This window comes from Mobula hypostoma, chromosome 14 (assembly GCF_963921235.1).
Source record: "Mobula hypostoma chromosome 14, sMobHyp1.1, whole genome shotgun sequence".
NCBI classification, from domain to species: Eukaryota; Metazoa; Chordata; class Chondrichthyes; order Myliobatiformes; family Myliobatidae; genus Mobula; species Mobula hypostoma.
In genome coordinates this window covers 69,811,712-69,828,797 of record NC_086110.1, presented here as the reverse complement: position 1 = coordinate 69,828,797, position 17,086 = coordinate 69,811,712, and the positions used below count along the sequence as shown (strand labels likewise).

The following is a 17,086-nucleotide window of genomic DNA, read 5'->3' as shown; positions in this document are numbered from 1 at the left end:
AGCATGGCCTGCATGGTGGGGGTCCTTGATGATGAACGCTGCTTTCTTCTAGTAGCATTCTTTGTAGATTTGCCCAGTGGTGAGGTGGGCTTTTTCCCTGTGATGCACTTGGCTGTGTCCACCACTTTTTGTGGACTTTTCCATCCTTGGGCCGTATCATCATCAGTAAATGCGTGTGACGTTTTTGCCTTCTCCGGAGATGTGGTTGCAAGTTGACCAAAGTCAGGAATTGAATATTCCCACATGGTTTCAGTAGAGATGGGCAGGATAATAAAAATGGGGATAGTCCTGTCAGCTTAACGGTGGGATGCAAACAGAGGAGAGAAAGAATCCTTGTTCAGAAATGTAGAATTTGCATCCGTTTGGGTGAGGCTGAGCAATTGCAGTGGGCAGAAGACACTGAATGGTCTTGTCCACGGGCCCCTACTAATGATAGTTAGTGTAAGGTGTGATAGATAAGGGGACATTAGAGAAAAATTTGTCATGGATAATAGTGTAATTATTAAAGACTATGACCTTCTTATAGACTAGGAAAACCACATTAGCAGTAACTGTGTTGAGAATTTATTCACTAAGTATATATCTTATGGCCTCCTCAATTTCTAAGCCTTGCAACTGACAGCACAGTCCACATACCAAGTGAGCAACAGATAGAAATTCACTCTTTTCTCCTTGTCTAAATGAGCAATTTAGAAAGGATCTCAAATGAATGTTTACACTGCAGGTTGAAGTGAAATATTTGCCAGATCATTTGGTGGGATTTACATTAATTTCCTGCAATCGTTTCTTCCCCAGACGAAGTGTAGCTACTATTTGCTATTTGGTGTGTTCAATATTGATTTAAACACTTCACATATTTATGAAGTGGCATTTTGCATTTTAATGAATTAGAGGAACATTTGTGAAGAAAATTTCATGTCCTGGAGGCAAAATACCTCAAGCAAAACGTGATGTTTTACACGTCTAGTTTTAATTTGAACAGCCAAACACTAAAACGGGTGTGTTGGCCTTAGAGCGAGTTAGTGTAGATTCAGTGGAACAATTCAGGAGAGTTCGTCTGAAAAGTCAATGACTTGAAACCTTCCCTCTGATTCTTTGACTTCAGATATATTCTCACCTTGTGTGTCCTTGCTGCATTTTATTTATTATTTTTATTTCAAACACAATGGTAATAAGGTTGAAAGAACCTAATTACGAACCATTTAGTTCTCTTGACAAATAAATCATTGTTTATGACGTTGCAGTGTTTGTCGAGCTTGACAATTAGCTTGCAGATGTTTCATCACCAGTTGAGGTGACATCCTCAGTGCACAGTTGCTGGTGTTTCTCTCTGGGAGTGCTGGTGTTTATATAGCCCCCTGTTCTCTACCAAAATACATGCCTTCTATGAACCACGAAGAGGAAAAAGAACGTGAGCCAAGAGAATTCAAAGGTCAACCGAAGGGCTAGCTAATCAAGACCGAGACAATTCAGGGGCCTATATCAACGCGAGCACTCACAGAGAGAAACACCAACGACTGCGCACTGAGGATGTCACCTCGACTGACGATGAAACGTCTGCAAGCTAATTGCCAAGCTTGATGAACACCGCAACATCGAGTGCCTGAACCCCAGATACCAATATTCACCACCATCGTGAACATTGTTTATTTTATATACAGATACAGCACAGTACCCGGCCCTTCCAGTCTAGTGAGCTCACGCTACACAATTACACCCATGTAACCAATTACCCTACTAACCTGTACATGCTGGTGAAGTCTACTTCAACACACTTCCAGCGTCAATATAGCATGCCCACAATATACCAACCCTAACACTAAATGTATGTCTTTGAAATGTGGAAGAAAACTAAAGCACCCAGAGGAAAATCATGCAATTCAAGAGGAAAACATTCAAACTCCCTACTGTCACGTTGAAAGATTGGAACGACTGGGGTTGTATACACTGGAATTTAGAAGGATGTGACGGGATCTGATTGAAACATATAAGATTATTAGGGGGTTGTACAAGCTAGAGGCAGGAAACACGTTCCTGATGATGGGGGAGTCCAGAACCAGAGGCCACAGTTTAAGAATAAGGGGTAGACAATTTAGAATGGAGTTAAGGAAAATCTTTTTCACACGGAGGGTTGTGGTTCTGTGGAATGCTCTGCCTCAGAAGGCAGTGGAGGCCAATTCTCTGGATTCTTTCAGAAAAGAGTTAGAGCTCTTAAAAATAGCGGAGTGAAGGGATATGGGGAGAAGGCAGGAAAAGGGTACTGATTGTGGATGATCAGCTATGATCACAGTGAATGGTGGTGCTGGCTCAAAGGGCTGAATGGCCTACTCCTGCACCTATTGTCTATTGTCTACTGACAGTGGTGGAATTGAACTCTGGTCTCTGGCACTGTAAAAACGTTAAACTAACTGCTGTGCTGCCATCATTTTCCCAGCAAAGCCCCCCAGAACCTTAAACTTCAGTAAGACCGATCCTTATCCTAATAAATTCCAATGAACGTTACCTTAACCTTCCCTCTTTAAGCAGTCACTCATCATAGGATTAATTGCATGAACCTCCTCAGCACTGCCTCCAAGTCAAATGTGTCCTTACGTTAAATAAGGGAACTCCCATGTATTTAGGGGTTAAGGAGTGTTCTTCAGGAGATTTTTAAAAGGAGATGTACTCCTGAACTAGAGTGGATAACTTCACTCACCACAACAGTAAACTGTTTCTACAACAGATACTTTCATGGACTGTACAATTCAGCTTCTCAGTATTATTATTTTTTCACTTGCTCAATTTGAGTTCTGTTGGATATTGGTTGTTTGCTAGATTTTGTGTATGTATTGTTTTTCATAAATTCTATTGCATTTATTTCTTTTCCTGTAAATGCCTGCAAGGAAATGAATCTCAAGTTAGTATATTATATCGTGACATATACATGCTTTGAAAACCAATTACTTCTTCTCCAGCCTGTCATCCCAAATGGGGCATAGACTGCTGACAACAGTTCACCAGAGTCCTCTGTTCCGGACTACTCTTACAAGTCCAGGTGTAGCCCAGCATTTCAGCAAAGATCCTTACTTTCCCAGGGATGAGATCTTCTGTTGATGTTTCTACAACACCGGGTTTTTAAGGGATAGAGTTGCTAGTCCCAAGACCAATTTTCCTCACTTCTCAGCCAGGCTTGGGACCACCCATGACAGAGTTGATAATCAATTTAGTTTGACTTTGGTAACTAAGTCCAGAATAGGAAGACATAACCTTAAATTTAAAGATCAGCTGTTTGGGGTGATCTTGGGAACCATCTTATTCAAGAACAGAGGGAGTCTGTTACCACTTTGCAAATATGGTGTCATTCCAGGGGTTTGAATGGAGCATTTGGGACTAAAGTTAATTGAAGCAAAATTTCAACTGTTAACAGGTCACAGGCCAATCTATGGAGTGGAGATGCAGATCAGAAATGATCTATTGAAAAGGACCAAGAGATTGAGGGTTGAGTGACCAATTACAAAGGGACTGGTGAAGATCTGCTATCCAATGTTCAAACCATTGCTGTGACTGAAAATAACAGGAGGCAAAACACAGTTACTGGAGACAGAGTGGCTTGTGGATATGAAACTAGGGTTCTCAAATCTATTGTGTTAATGAGAGGTGAAAACATGAAATAAAACGTCACTATTTCTATTAAGTTTCACGAACCCTGAGCCAGATCCTGAACCAGTGTGGATAACTTCACTTGCCATAACCTATGGACTCAGTTACAAGGAGTCTACAACTTGTGTTCTCAGTATCATTTATCTATTTGTTTGCATGTTAGTTTTTTTTGTTCATTTATTTATTTTTTTATCATCTTTTGCACTTGGTTATTTGCCAACCTTTGTGTGTAGTTTTTCATTCTACTGTATTTCTTTGTTTTATTGTGAAAAAGCCTGCAAGAAAATGAATCTCAGGGTAATGTATTGTGGGTGATATAGGAATACTTTGATAGTAAATTTACTTTGAATTTTGAACTTTGAACCAGTGAAAGGCTGTATTGAAATGCAAGGGTTTGTTACAATCAAAGCTCCTGAGTGTTATCATTATTTGCACTAGGATGTTGCCAGCATCGGCATTTGTCCATCCTCACCAGCCTTTAAGAAAAGGGTAGTGAGTCTCCTTCATAAGAGGCTGTACTGATGATGTTGGGAAGGGAAGCCCAGGATTTAGACACAGAGCTGATAAAGGAACAATGACGTACTGCACTTCCAGATATGCATGGAGTCTGAGTTTTGGGGGAACCGTGCAGATGAACCCACCCCTTTTTTGCCTTTGTTTTACTTTGTGATTGAGGCCACAGTTTTGAGAGGTTTTGTTGGAGTAGTCTAGTGGGTAAGTGAGTGATAGAGGAAGCAGATAATCAGAATCAGGTTTATTAACACCAACATGTGACGTGAAATTTGTTAACTTAGCAGCAGAAATTTAATGCAATACATAATATAGAAGAAAAAAATATAATAAATAAAATAAAATAATAATAAATACATAATCAATTATAGTATACGTATATTGAATACATGAAAAAAAGCAAAAAACAGAAATACTGTATATTAAAAAAAGTGAGTTGGTGTCCATTTAGGAATTGGATGGCAGAAGGGAAGAAGCTATTTCTGAATCGCTGAGTCTGTGCCTTCAGGCTTCTGTACCTCCTACCTGATGGTAACAGTGAGAAAGAGGCCATGCCCTTGATGCTGGAGGTCCTTAATAATGGACACTGCCTTTCTGAGACACTGCTTCCTGAAAATGTCCTGGTATTTCGTAGGCTAGTACCCAAGATGAAGCTGACTAGATTTACAACCCTCTGCAGCTTTTTTGATCCTGTGTAGTAGCACACCCCCCCATAACAGGCAGTGATGCAGCCTGTCAGAATGCTCTCCATTGTACATCTATGGAAGTTTTTGAGTGTATTTGTTAGGATGCCAAATCTCCTCAAACTGCTAATGAACTATAGCAGCTGTCTTGCCTTCTTTATAACTACATCAATATGTTGGGACCAGGTTAGATCCTCAGAGATCTTGACACCCAGGAACTTGAAACTGCTCATTCCCTCCACTGCTGATCCCGCTATGAGGATTGGCATGTGTTCCTTCATCTTGTCCTTCCTGAAGTCCACAATCAGCTCTTTCATCTTACTGAGTGTCAGGTTGTTGCTGCGACACCACTCCACTAGTTGGCATATCTCACTCCTGTACGCCCCCTCGTCACCACCTGAGATTCTACCAACAATGGCTGTATCGTCAGCAAATTGATGGATGGTATTTGAGCTATGCCTAGCCACACAGTCATGGGCATATAGAGAGTAGAGCAGTGGGCTAAGCACACACACCTGAGGTGTGCCAGTGTTGATCGTCAGCTAGGAGGGTACGTTATCACCAAGCTGTGCAGATTGTGGCCTTCTGGTTAGGAAGTCAAGGATCCAATTGCAGAGGGAGGTAGAGGTATGTGTTAGGGTTAGTGAGTTATGGGCATGCTCTGTTGGTGCTGGAAGTGTGGTGACTCCTGCGGGCTGCCCTCAGCACATCCCTGGACTGTGTTGATTGTTGAGGCAAATGATACATCTCACTGTATGTTTTAATGTTTCAATATAAATGTGACGAATAAAGCTAATCGTTGTTATTAATCTTCAGGTGCAATAGAGGCATATAGAATATGCTGGAAATAGAGAGATATTTATTAATTAGTGATACAGTGTGGATTAGCCCTTCCAGCCTCTTGAGCCACACCACCCCAGCAACCCCCGATAAACCTGATGAACTCTAACCTGATCATGGGACAATTTACAGTGATCAATTAACCTAACCAGTATGTCTTTTGACTGTGGGTGAAAAATGAAGCTCCCAGGGAAAATCTACGCATTCTGTGGGGAGGGCGTACAGGGACTCCTTACAGACAATACCAGGACTGAACTCCAAACTCCATAATGTCCTCAGCTGTAATAGCAGCACACAAATCTCTGTGCTACTGTGGCACACACAGATATGGATTATGTGCAGGCAGAAGGAATTAGTTGAATTTGGGTTTGTGATCAGCACAGTCCTGGTGGTTAAGGGGTCTGTTCCTGTTCTCTACTGTTCTGCTGTAATGAAGGAACATCAATGTACTGTACAACTGAATCAGTATTTTATGAATACAAAATTAAAAAGATAAAGGGAAATAAATAATGTTTTTTTAAGCATATATAAATACAGTGCTTGAAATGCTAACCAATAAGTCTCTCGTTTTCTGTCTGCCCACAGGGAATCATAGCCAAGTGACCCGGATGCTTGTAGCCATTAAAGTTCTTGACGTCAATGATAATGCTCCTGAACTCTCCTCGCAATCAGAAGCTTACTTGTGCGAGAATGGAAAGTCCGGCCAGGTGGGTGGAAGGGGAAAGACTCTTAGTTGCTTCAGTGACCATTCCTGGTTCCCATATACTTAAGTATTGCACCTATCAAAACAAGAGACTAATGGAAAATAGAAAGGCAAAAATTCACCAGGACTTCCCGACGGCCAAACATTGCAATTCCTAATCCCATTCCCATTCTGATATGTCTATCCATGACTTCCTTTTGTCCAAGATGATCCCTCCCTCAGGGTGGAGGAGCAACATTTTATATTCCGTCTGGGGGCACTCCAACCTGATGGCATAAATATTGATTTCTCCTTATAGTGAAAAATTTCCACAACCCTCAATTCTTCTATTACCCACTCCTACCTTTCATTTCTTCTCACCTGCTTATTACATCCCTCTGGGTCCCCTCCTCCTTCCCTTTCTCCTTATTGTCCACTCTCCTCTCCTATCAGATTCTTTCTTCTCCAGCTCTTGACCTTTCCTATCATCCTGGTTTCACCTATCACCTTCTATCTATCCTCCTTTCCCTTTCCCCAAACTTTTTATTCTAACATCTTCCTCCTTCCTTTCCAGTCCTGAAGGAGGGTCTCAACCAAAAAAACATCAACTGTTTATTCATTTGCATAGATGCTGCCTGACCTATGGAGTTCTTCCAGCATTTTGTGTGTATTGCTTTCGATTTCCAGCATCGGCAGACTTTCTCGTGTTTGTTATCCACACCTAACCAGCACCCACCTCATCCACATGGCACTTCTGGAGTCGATGTTATACAAATTCACAGTAGAACTTAAAGATCTAAAGATTACCTTTATTTGTCTCAAGTACATTGAAACGTTTTGCACCAAAACTTTGAAATCTATCGCCTGTCTCTTTGTCCCAAAGTGTGATAGTGAAGCAGTTGTGTAAGTGTCGTTTTGACCCCATTACAACAGATTTCTGGCATTAACTATGTTGTTATGGTGTGGAGTTACACGTAGACAAAGGCTGGATGACCTAATGCTTTGCCTTCTCTCTAGACAGGAGTTTTTAAAAACAGTTATATTGCTAATGATACTCTGACTGCTTCATGGTTAGAATTTGTTTTAAATACTTAAGAACAGAGTCACACAGCTCAGAAAGAGGCCCTTCAACCCTTCTAGCCCATGTTGACTAAGATGACCTTCTAAGTTAGTTCCATTTGCCTGTGTTTGCCCCTTATCTCCGGGTGCCACAGTAGCGTAGGGGTTAGCGCGATGTTGTTACAGCTCATGGCGTTCTGGAGTTCAGAGTTCAATTCCAGCACCATTCTGTAAGGAATCTCTGTACGTCCTCCCCATGGAATGCATGGGTTTCCCCTGGGTGCTCCAGTTTCCTCCCACAGTCCAAAGGTGTACCGGGTAGGTTGATCGAACATTGTAAATTGTCCAATGATTTTAAGTCAGTGTTCATAGGGGTTGTAAGGTTGCCAGGGCAGTGTGGCTCGGAGGGTTGGAGGAGCCTACTTAACACTCTATCATTAAATAAATATATAAATATCCCTCTAAGCCTTTTCTACCCAAGTATCGACCCAAAAGGCTTTTTAATGTTCTTCTCCCTGCCTCAGCCATTTCCTCTGGTATCTCATTCCATATGCATACTATCCTTTTTATTCCTTTCCCTGTTCTCCTTAAACTTGTGTCCTATTGAAGAGTTCTATAGAAAGATGCTGAAGTCTAATTGACATGGGTAGACACCACAACAACTCTCAGTGCTATCTGAACAGGAAGGTTGGGAGTTTAGCGAGGAAACATACATGGATGTAAAGTATTTTGCAAAAGGCAAAATCATGGGAGTTCTTTCAAGGAACAGTTTCCTTGGAATTTTAAAGAAATCATATTTTTTAAGTGAATTAATGTGTCTTTGCTGCTAAGGCATCAGTAGCAGGCTCTGCCGATTGCCTCAGTCCCTGTTCTCTTTATGCCTATTACTTATCTTTACAGTGACACAGTGGAATCACTCTCAAAACTGTCTGAAGTCCCACTGCTGAGGGATGTTCACAGTTCAAAGTAAATTTTTATCAAAGTACATACGTACATGCCACCATATACAACCCTGGGATTCATTTTCTTACGAGAATTCACATCTTTCACATTGACGTACAACATGAAACAGGCCCTCTGCCCACTGAGGCTACATTAACTGCCCATTTACAGTAGATAATACACAGAATATAGAACAGTACAGCACAGCATGGGCCCTTTGACCCACAATGTTGTGCCTATTAACCTACTCTGAGAGCAATCTAACACTTTCCTCCCACATAGACCTCTGTTTTTCTTTATTCCATGTGCCTAAGAGTCTCTTAAATATCCCAAATGCATCTTCCTCTATCACTACCCCTGATTGCCTTGTTTCACACAGTCACCACTCTGCATAAAGAAATCAGACTTCCCCCCCATACTTTCTTCCAATCACCTTAAATTTATACTCCTCCATATTAGCAACTTCCATCCTGGGAAAAAGTTTCTGGCACTCCACTCTATCTATTGCCTCTTAGCATCTTGTACACCTCTATCAAGCCACCTCTCATCCTCCTTTGCTCCCAAGAGAAGAGGCCTAGCTTACTCAACCTATCCTCATACAACATGCTCTTTGATCCAGGCAGCATCCTAATAAGTCTCTTCTGTACCCTCCCTGAACCTTCCACATCCTTCCTATAATGAGGGGTCCAGAAATGAACATAATACTCCTAGTGTACAACTTTCAATTCCCAGGTCCTGATCGCCTCATTTTTACCATGAATGTCCAGCCACTATACATTTCTATTTCCCATCAAGAAGGCTTTAAAGCTCTCCACTTCTCTCTTGACAACAGACCCGACCAGTCCCTCTCCACCACCACCCTCCTCCGTCTTCTAACTAACTTCTCACTAACTTCTTTTTTGGCTCTTCCAACTTTCTCCAAACTCAAGATAAAGCGATTGGCCCCAGTTATGCCTGCTTTCTCATTCGCTACGAGGAACAGTCCATGTTCCAAGCTTTCCCTGATAATACCCTCTACCTCTTTCTATACTTCTGTGCTACATTGATGACTGCATTAGTGCTGCTTCATGCACCCATGCTGACCTTATTAATTTCATCAGCTCCCCCTGGTGCCCCACCTCCTTCCCTTTCTCCCATGATCTACACTCCTCTCCTATCAGATTCCTTCTTCTCCAGCACTTTATCTTTTCCATTCATCACCTCCCAGGTTTTTACTTCATTTCCCCTCTCCCATCTACCTCGCTTCAGCTATCACCTTCAAAGTTGTCCTCCTTTCCCTCCTCCCACCTTCCTATTCTGGCTTCTTCCCTCTCACTTTCCAGTCCAGGTGAAGTGCCTTGACCCAAAATGTCAACTATTTATTCCTCTCTCTAGATGCTGCCTGACCCGCTGAGTTCCTTCAGCATAGTTTGTGTGTTGTTCTGGATTGCCAGGAACTGCAGAGTCTCTTGTGTTTATAATACTCCAAGTGTGGTCTGATCAGTGTTTTATAGAGCTGCAAAATTACCTCATGGCTCTTGAATTCAATTGTCTGGTAATTCTATACCAATCCTATTTTTATTCCTACCCCATTCCCATTGACTTCTCACAAATTCTACTACTCAACGAGACTCTGGGGGAATTTACACAGACCCACTAACCAAACAATCTTCCTTAAGAACAGAGATGAGATGGTGTATTTGTGAATTTCATTGCCACAGAGGCCAAGTCATTTGGGTAAATTTAACACAGAAGTTAATAGATTTTTGATTAGTCAGGGCATCAAACGTTATAAGGAGTAGGCAGGAGAATGGAGTTGAGAGGGATAATAAATCAGATGGAATGGTGGAATGGCAGTGCAGACCACCGGGCCAAATGGCCTAATTCTACAATATCTTATTGTTTTATGGTCTTTAGTCTTTGGAATGTGGGAGGAAGCCCATGTAATCACAGGAAGAACATACAAACTCCACATAGATGGGATCAATTGTCACATTGAAAGTAGGTCGCTGGAAGTGTGAGACAGTTATTTTGCTCATTGATCAACAAGCCTTGTCTGCTAATTCAGAGGGATGAAGTACATCTCGCTGCATCACTTGCACATTGGTTATCCTCGGCATCCTAGAGAAAAACTTGCCTTTTGGTCAAATTAAAAACAATTACCTGTTCAATATCACATTTTCTAGAACGGGTTCATTAGAATCATAGAAGATTTACTTATACCGTGCGGACAGCCCCTTCTGGCCTAACGAGCCGCACCACCCAGTAGCACACCTATTTAACCCTAGCCTAATCTCAGCACCATTTACAATGACCAGTTAACATAGAACATAGAATAGTACAGCACAGTACAGGCCCTTCAGCCCACAATGTTGTGCCGACCCTCAAACCCTACCTCTCATATAATCCCCCACCTTAGATTCCTCCATATACCTGTCTAGTAGTCTCTTGAACTTCACTAGTGTATCTGCCTCCACCACTGACTCAGGCAGTGTATTCCACGCACCAACCACTCTCTGAGTAAAAAACCTTCCTCTAATATCCCCCTTGAACTTCCCACCCCTTACCTTAAAGCCATGTCCTCTTGTATTGAGCAGTGGTGCCCTGGGGAAGAGGTGCTGGCTATCCACTCTATCTATTCCTCTTATTATCTTGTACACCTCTATCATGTCTCCTCTCATCCTCCTTCTTTCCAAAGAGTAAAGCCCTAGCTCCCTTAATCTCTGATCATAACCTACTAACTGGTACGTCTTTGGTCAGTAGGAGGAAACCAGAGCACCCAAAGGAAACTCACATGGTCACGGGAAGGATATATAATCTTTGTTCAGAGGTCGCCAGAACTGAACTCTGAACTTCAGCACTCTGAGCTGTAATAGTGTGGCGTTAACTGGTACCGTGGCACCGCAAGCAGCATGCAAACAGACCCTTCAGCCCAAGTCATCTCTGCTGACCATGGCGACATCTAAGCAAGTCCCGCTTGCCAATATTTAGTCCATATCCCACCAAATCTTGCTGTGTAAATCAGGCAGAACCATAATCAGAATCAGGTTCATTCATTCATTATGTGCCATTTCGTATGACATGGGCAATCATGGTCCTTCCGTGACCGTGATTGTTCTTGGCAAATTTTTCTGCAGAAGTGATTTGCCATTGACTTTGTCTGGGCAGCATCTTTATAAGTCAACTGACCCCAGCCATTATCAACACTCTTCAGAGATGTGCTGCCTGGCGTCAGTGGTTGCATAATCGGGACTTGTGATACACAGCAGTTTTTCATATGACCATCCACCACCTGATAATGACAGGGGTTACCCATTTTATAAAGTCACTGCCCAGAAGAAGACAATGGAAAACTGCTTCTGTAGAAAAATTTACCAAGAACAATCATGGGAGTGGGGGTAGTGGGCTAAGCAGGTACACCTGACCCAAGGTCGACCTGCAAGGTAGTGGAGGGAAGAAGCACCTTACACTTCCTTTGGTAGTGACATCTCCAACCCGTCACCAGGTTTAATATATGTTGCATAATGCTTTGTTTAGTGGCAGCAGTATAGTGTAATACACATAAAAATTACTATAAATTACAATAAGAGATATATAAATATAAATAACTAGGCAAAAAGAGAGCAAAGGGTGAGGTCGTGCTTATGGGTTCATGCTGTTCAGAATTTTTCCAAAAGCACCGACTTGTCTTTGAAAAGTACTTCATAAACTCTAAAGCTCTTTCAGCTCTCAAGAGGCTATGCAAATGCATGTTTTTTTTTGTTCCTTTTCCACACTCACTTATTAACAGGTGATTCAGACGGTCAGTGCAACAGACAGAGATGACCCAAAGACTGGACAGTATTTTTTCTACAGCCTGGCGCCTGAGGTTTCCAGGAACCCAAACTTCACGATCAAGAACAATGCAGGTAAACATGCTCAGTATAAAGACCGTCAGGTCTCCCTGCAGCGCAATCTCACTTCTACTTAAACCATCAGGGCAGCTTGGACTGGGCTGCAGTGCCCTTCAATCTTAATTACAATTGACACTAATTAGCTGAAGGATTATCTGTTCCGAAGGCAATTGTCACCCTAGCAGATAGCAGCAGTTTGCAGATAAACCAAGTAATTTTTTGTGTTGGTTTTATCTCTTTTAATTTATATAATTGTGTCTCTCGCCAAAATCTTTAATTATTAGGGATGACAGACAATGGAAAGATACAGAGGTCGGCACCACCTATTTAGTGCCTTTTGAGTTATAAAATATTTTGAGTTAATTTGGGGATGGAGGAGTCATAAGAAAGTTTATTTCTCTTTTTCTCAATTCTGTTGAAGCATTTTCAACCTGAAACATCACCTAATGGGATTAGCTTATGATTGTTCATTATTATGCTGGCCGCCTCATTATAAGAAGGAAGTAGAAGAGTTAAAGAGGATGCAGAAGAGTGTGCAGATACTACCTGGATTGGAGAGCATGATTATGAGGACGGGTTGAGCAAGCTATGGATTTTCTCTTTGGAGTGAAGGAGGATGAGATGTGACTTAAAAGAGATGTACATAATGCATAGTTCGAATGAATAGTCAAAAACTTTTTCCGAAAGTGGAAATGGCTAATTCAAGGTGGCATAAAATGTAAAGATAAAAGAGATGAAGATTAGCTTTATTTTTCACAGATTCAAAGTACCTTTATTATCAAATTATGTATGCAATATACAACCCAGAGATTGGTTTTCCCACAGTCAGCCACAAAGCAAAGAAACAACATGGAACTCATTCAAAGAAAACACCAAACCCCCAACATGCAAAAACAGAACAAATTGTGCAAACAGGAAAAAAAAAAGCACAAAATAGAAAATATCAAACCACAGAGTCATTGCAACAGTCTCATAATGTTCAGTTTAGTTCACAATTAGAATCAGAACCAAGTTTATTATCACCAGCATGTGACATGAAATTTGTTAACTTAGCAGCAGCAGTTCAATGCAATACATCATATAGAAGAGAAACAAAAATCAGTTCAGTTCAATTTAGCGCTGTGTCATTCGTTGACTGCAGGTAGGGTTGCCAACTGTCCCGTATTAGCTTGGATATCCCGCATATTGGACTAAATTGGTTTGTCCCTTATGGGACTGACTTTGTCCCGCATTTCCCCCGCCAAGTTAGAGCGTTCCTATGAAACCTTTCGTGCTGAAATGGCATGAAGTGAAGAAGCACCTACCGTTAATTTTTATGGGAAAAATTTTGAGCATTCCCAGACCCAAAAAATAAACTACCAAATCATACCAAATAACACATAAAACCTAAAATATCACTAACATACAGTAAAAGCAGGAATGATATGATAAATACACAGTCTATATAAAGTAGAAATAATGTAGTCGGGAAGATTAAGCCAAAACCAATTTTTCGAAAAAAATTGGCACGTACACGCATGCGCAATGCGCACGTCACGCAGACACACACAGGTGCCCGCACAAGGCTTCATGGACATGGTAGTCTTTCTCAGGGTAAACACAAGTGTCCCGTATTTGACTGCTACTTTTGTCCCTTATTTGGGAGTGAGAAAGTTGGCAACCCTAACTGCAGGCCGCACAGTCGGTCTGCTCTGATCAAAGTGGCACAAAATAGCAACAAAAAAGGAATAACTCAGAACAAGGAACAAATCATAACATCTACAAATTGCATTGATTAAACCTTACCCAAGACCCAAGACTCCAGCACCTTCCTTCGGCAGCATGGAGCAAGAGGGAGGGAGAGAGACTGATCATTTGTCACATGTACATTGAAGCACTGAGACATACAGTGAAATCCATCATTGGCATCAATGGTGAACACAGTCCAAATATATGCAGGGGGAGGGGGGACCTGCAAGAGTCACCATGCTTCTGGCACCAACATAGCATGCTTATGTCTTACAAACTCTAACCAGTAGTTTCCACCTTCTCAAACGAAAATAGGGATGGGCATTGTTTGCTAGATGCTGAAATATAAATACAGTGTATTCTGGTTAATTGGTACACATTGGGGCCGATACATTTTGGTCCAATTAAGCGGCTGCCCCAGTTAGCCAAAGCTTTTGGAAATACTTAAAAAGGTATAAAAATAAAAACTACTGTTTAGCTGAGTAACAACATGTATTTCAATGAAATCAAAGTTCAAAGTTCAAAGTACACTTATTTTCAGAGTATGTCTATTTTATACAATCTTGGGATTCATCTCCTTAGAGGCAGCCACGAAACAAAGAAACCCAGAGGAACTATTAAAAAAAAAGAAAACTGTCAAACATCCAATGTGTAGAGAGAAAAAAATAACAAATCGTGCATGATAATGCAAGCAAATAGGGTCATGAACTGAAGTTTACAAAGTGAGTCCTTCCACGATCCCTTAGTTCAGTTCAAAGTGGAGCAGCTAGCTGAACCAGCCTGACTTCACCTCAGGCCCCAAAACCCTGACAGAACAAATTAGAACTCTACTACAAAACTGTAAAACTATGCATTAATTCCTGATAGTTACTGATGGAGGAATTCATCCAGTGTATGATGCTGTACACTGTATTGAAAAAGTACGAGGGGCAGAGAGAGAAGGGAATGTTTTTAATAGGCTGGTGAAATTAAATGACAGAAGAAGGAACAAAAGGTGATTACAGTTTTAGGAAATGGAAGATTTCAGGTGAGGGGACAAAAACTTTGCCTTTTTTTATTTTGAAGCATCTTAAGGATTGCAATAAAATGAGATGTTGAAGGATAGAGTTCCATATAGGATGTCCACCCCCATCTCCATGGACCCTTTATATGGTGTTCTGCCTAACCAAAGCGACTCCACAATTTTATTCATCCTAAAGAAGTATTCCACCTCCTACCCAATCAACATACATGTAAGTTTTTTCTCTCTCTCTGCACATTGAGTGTTTGCTAGTCTTTATTTTTAATGGATTATTTCGGGTTTCTTGTTTTGTGGCTGACTGTAAGGAGGACAAACCTTAAGGTTGTAAAATTTATACATACTTTGTTAATGAATGTAATTTGAACTTTGAAGTATAATCTTTGAAATTTATACTCAGTAGTTGTAAAGAGAGCTGTTGTCATGCAGCAATGTTATAGTGAGTTCAAACTTCGAAAGTTCAAAATAAATTTATTTTCAATTACATCTGGGTCACCATATATAACGCTGAGATTCATTTTCTTGACAGCATACACAATAATCCATAATAGAATAATAACCTTAATAGAATCAATGAAAAAACTGCACCAATTTGGGAATTCAACCAATATGCAGAAGTGCAAATACAAAAAGAAAGAAATAGCAATAATAAGTAAACACACAATAAATATCTAGAAGATGAGATGAAGAGTCTTGGAAAGTAAATCCATAGTTTGTGGAACTATTTCAATGATGGGGTAAGTAAAATTGAATGGAATTATCCCCTTTGGTTCAAGAGCCTGTTGGTTGAGAGGTAATAACTGTTCCTGAAACTGGCGGTGTAAATATTGAAGCTCTTGTGCCTTTTTCCTGATGGCAACAGCAAGAAGAGGGCAAGACCTGGGTGGTGGGGGTCCCTAATGATGGATGCCGCTTTCCTGTGTCAACTTTTCATGTAGATGTGTTTATCTCCTTTATGAGAAGTCATAAAGTCAAGTTCTATTGTCTATTTAGATAAAAAGAAGTCCACTATAATAAAAGTGAGGACCAGGAAGAAGGGAATATTTACAGAGAAAATTTCAGAGCTCAGCATTAATTGTTCATTGGTTTATCATTTCAACACAGTAGTGTAATGGTTAGCGTAACACTTTAGTTCTTTTACTATTCCACAAGATACAGTGTGGAATTGGCCCTTCCAGCCCTTTGAGACTAACTGCCCAGCAACCCCTGATTTAACCCTAGCCTAATCATGGGACAATTTACAATGACCAATTAACCTACCTGGTATACCTTTGGATTACGGGAGGAAACTGGAGGATTCTGAGAAAACTCACGCACTCCATGGGGAAAATGTACAGATTCCTTGCAGGTGACATCTGAATTGAACACCGAACTCTGACGCCCTGAGCTGTCACTACATCTTGCTAATGGCTATGCTACCTTGCTACCCTTTACAGTGCAAGCAATCTGTAGATTGGGATTAAATAGCTGCCACTATCTGTACATTCTCCCAGTGACTGCATGATTCCCCTCTAGAGGCTCTAGTTTCTTGCCGAGCTCCAAAGATGTACGGTTAGGATTGTGCGTATGCTATGTTGGCAGTAGAAGCATAGCAACATTTGCAGGCTGTCTCGACACATCACAAATGATGATGCGAACATTGTTTGGCTCCATTTGTTCAGATGCTTCGATGTACTTGCAACAAATAAAGCTAATCTTAAATCTTCACTATACTGAGATACAGTGAGAAATTTTGCTTTACATGCTATCCATACGAATCTGTCGAAATCTAAGTAAATCTAAGTAAATTAAGTAAAGGGAAAAACGGTAAAAGAATGTAGAACACATTGATACAGTTACAGAATCCATGTAGTGCAGGTAGACAATAAGGAGTAAGTCATTGAAATGTGGATTTGCAGTGCAAGAATTCAACTTTATTGTGCAATAGGTCTGTTTAAGAGCTGTATAATAGTGAGATTAGAACAGTCCCTTGCCTAGTATTGTGTGTTTCCAGGATTTAGTACCTTTTGCCCAATGGAAGAGTAGAGTGGATGCAGACATTATGATCCCATGTGACAGACCAATTAAAATTGATGCCATAGAAAAACACATATTTATTTCAATCTACTTTCAA

General features: G+C 40.9%; 1 protein-coding gene across 1 annotated transcript in view; it reads left to right on the top strand.

Moving 5' to 3' along the window:
• cdh8 (cadherin 8) overlaps positions 1 to 17,086 on the top strand; it is a 355,456-nt gene that overhangs the window by 296,912 nt on the left and 41,458 nt on the right. The window contains exons 9-10 of the mRNA XM_063067229.1: positions 6,258 to 6,379; positions 12,125 to 12,242. Coding sequence (XP_062923299.1) covers positions 6,258 to 6,379; positions 12,125 to 12,242 — 240 coding nt within the window. The remainder of the gene's footprint in view (positions 1 to 6,257; positions 6,380 to 12,124; positions 12,243 to 17,086) is intronic.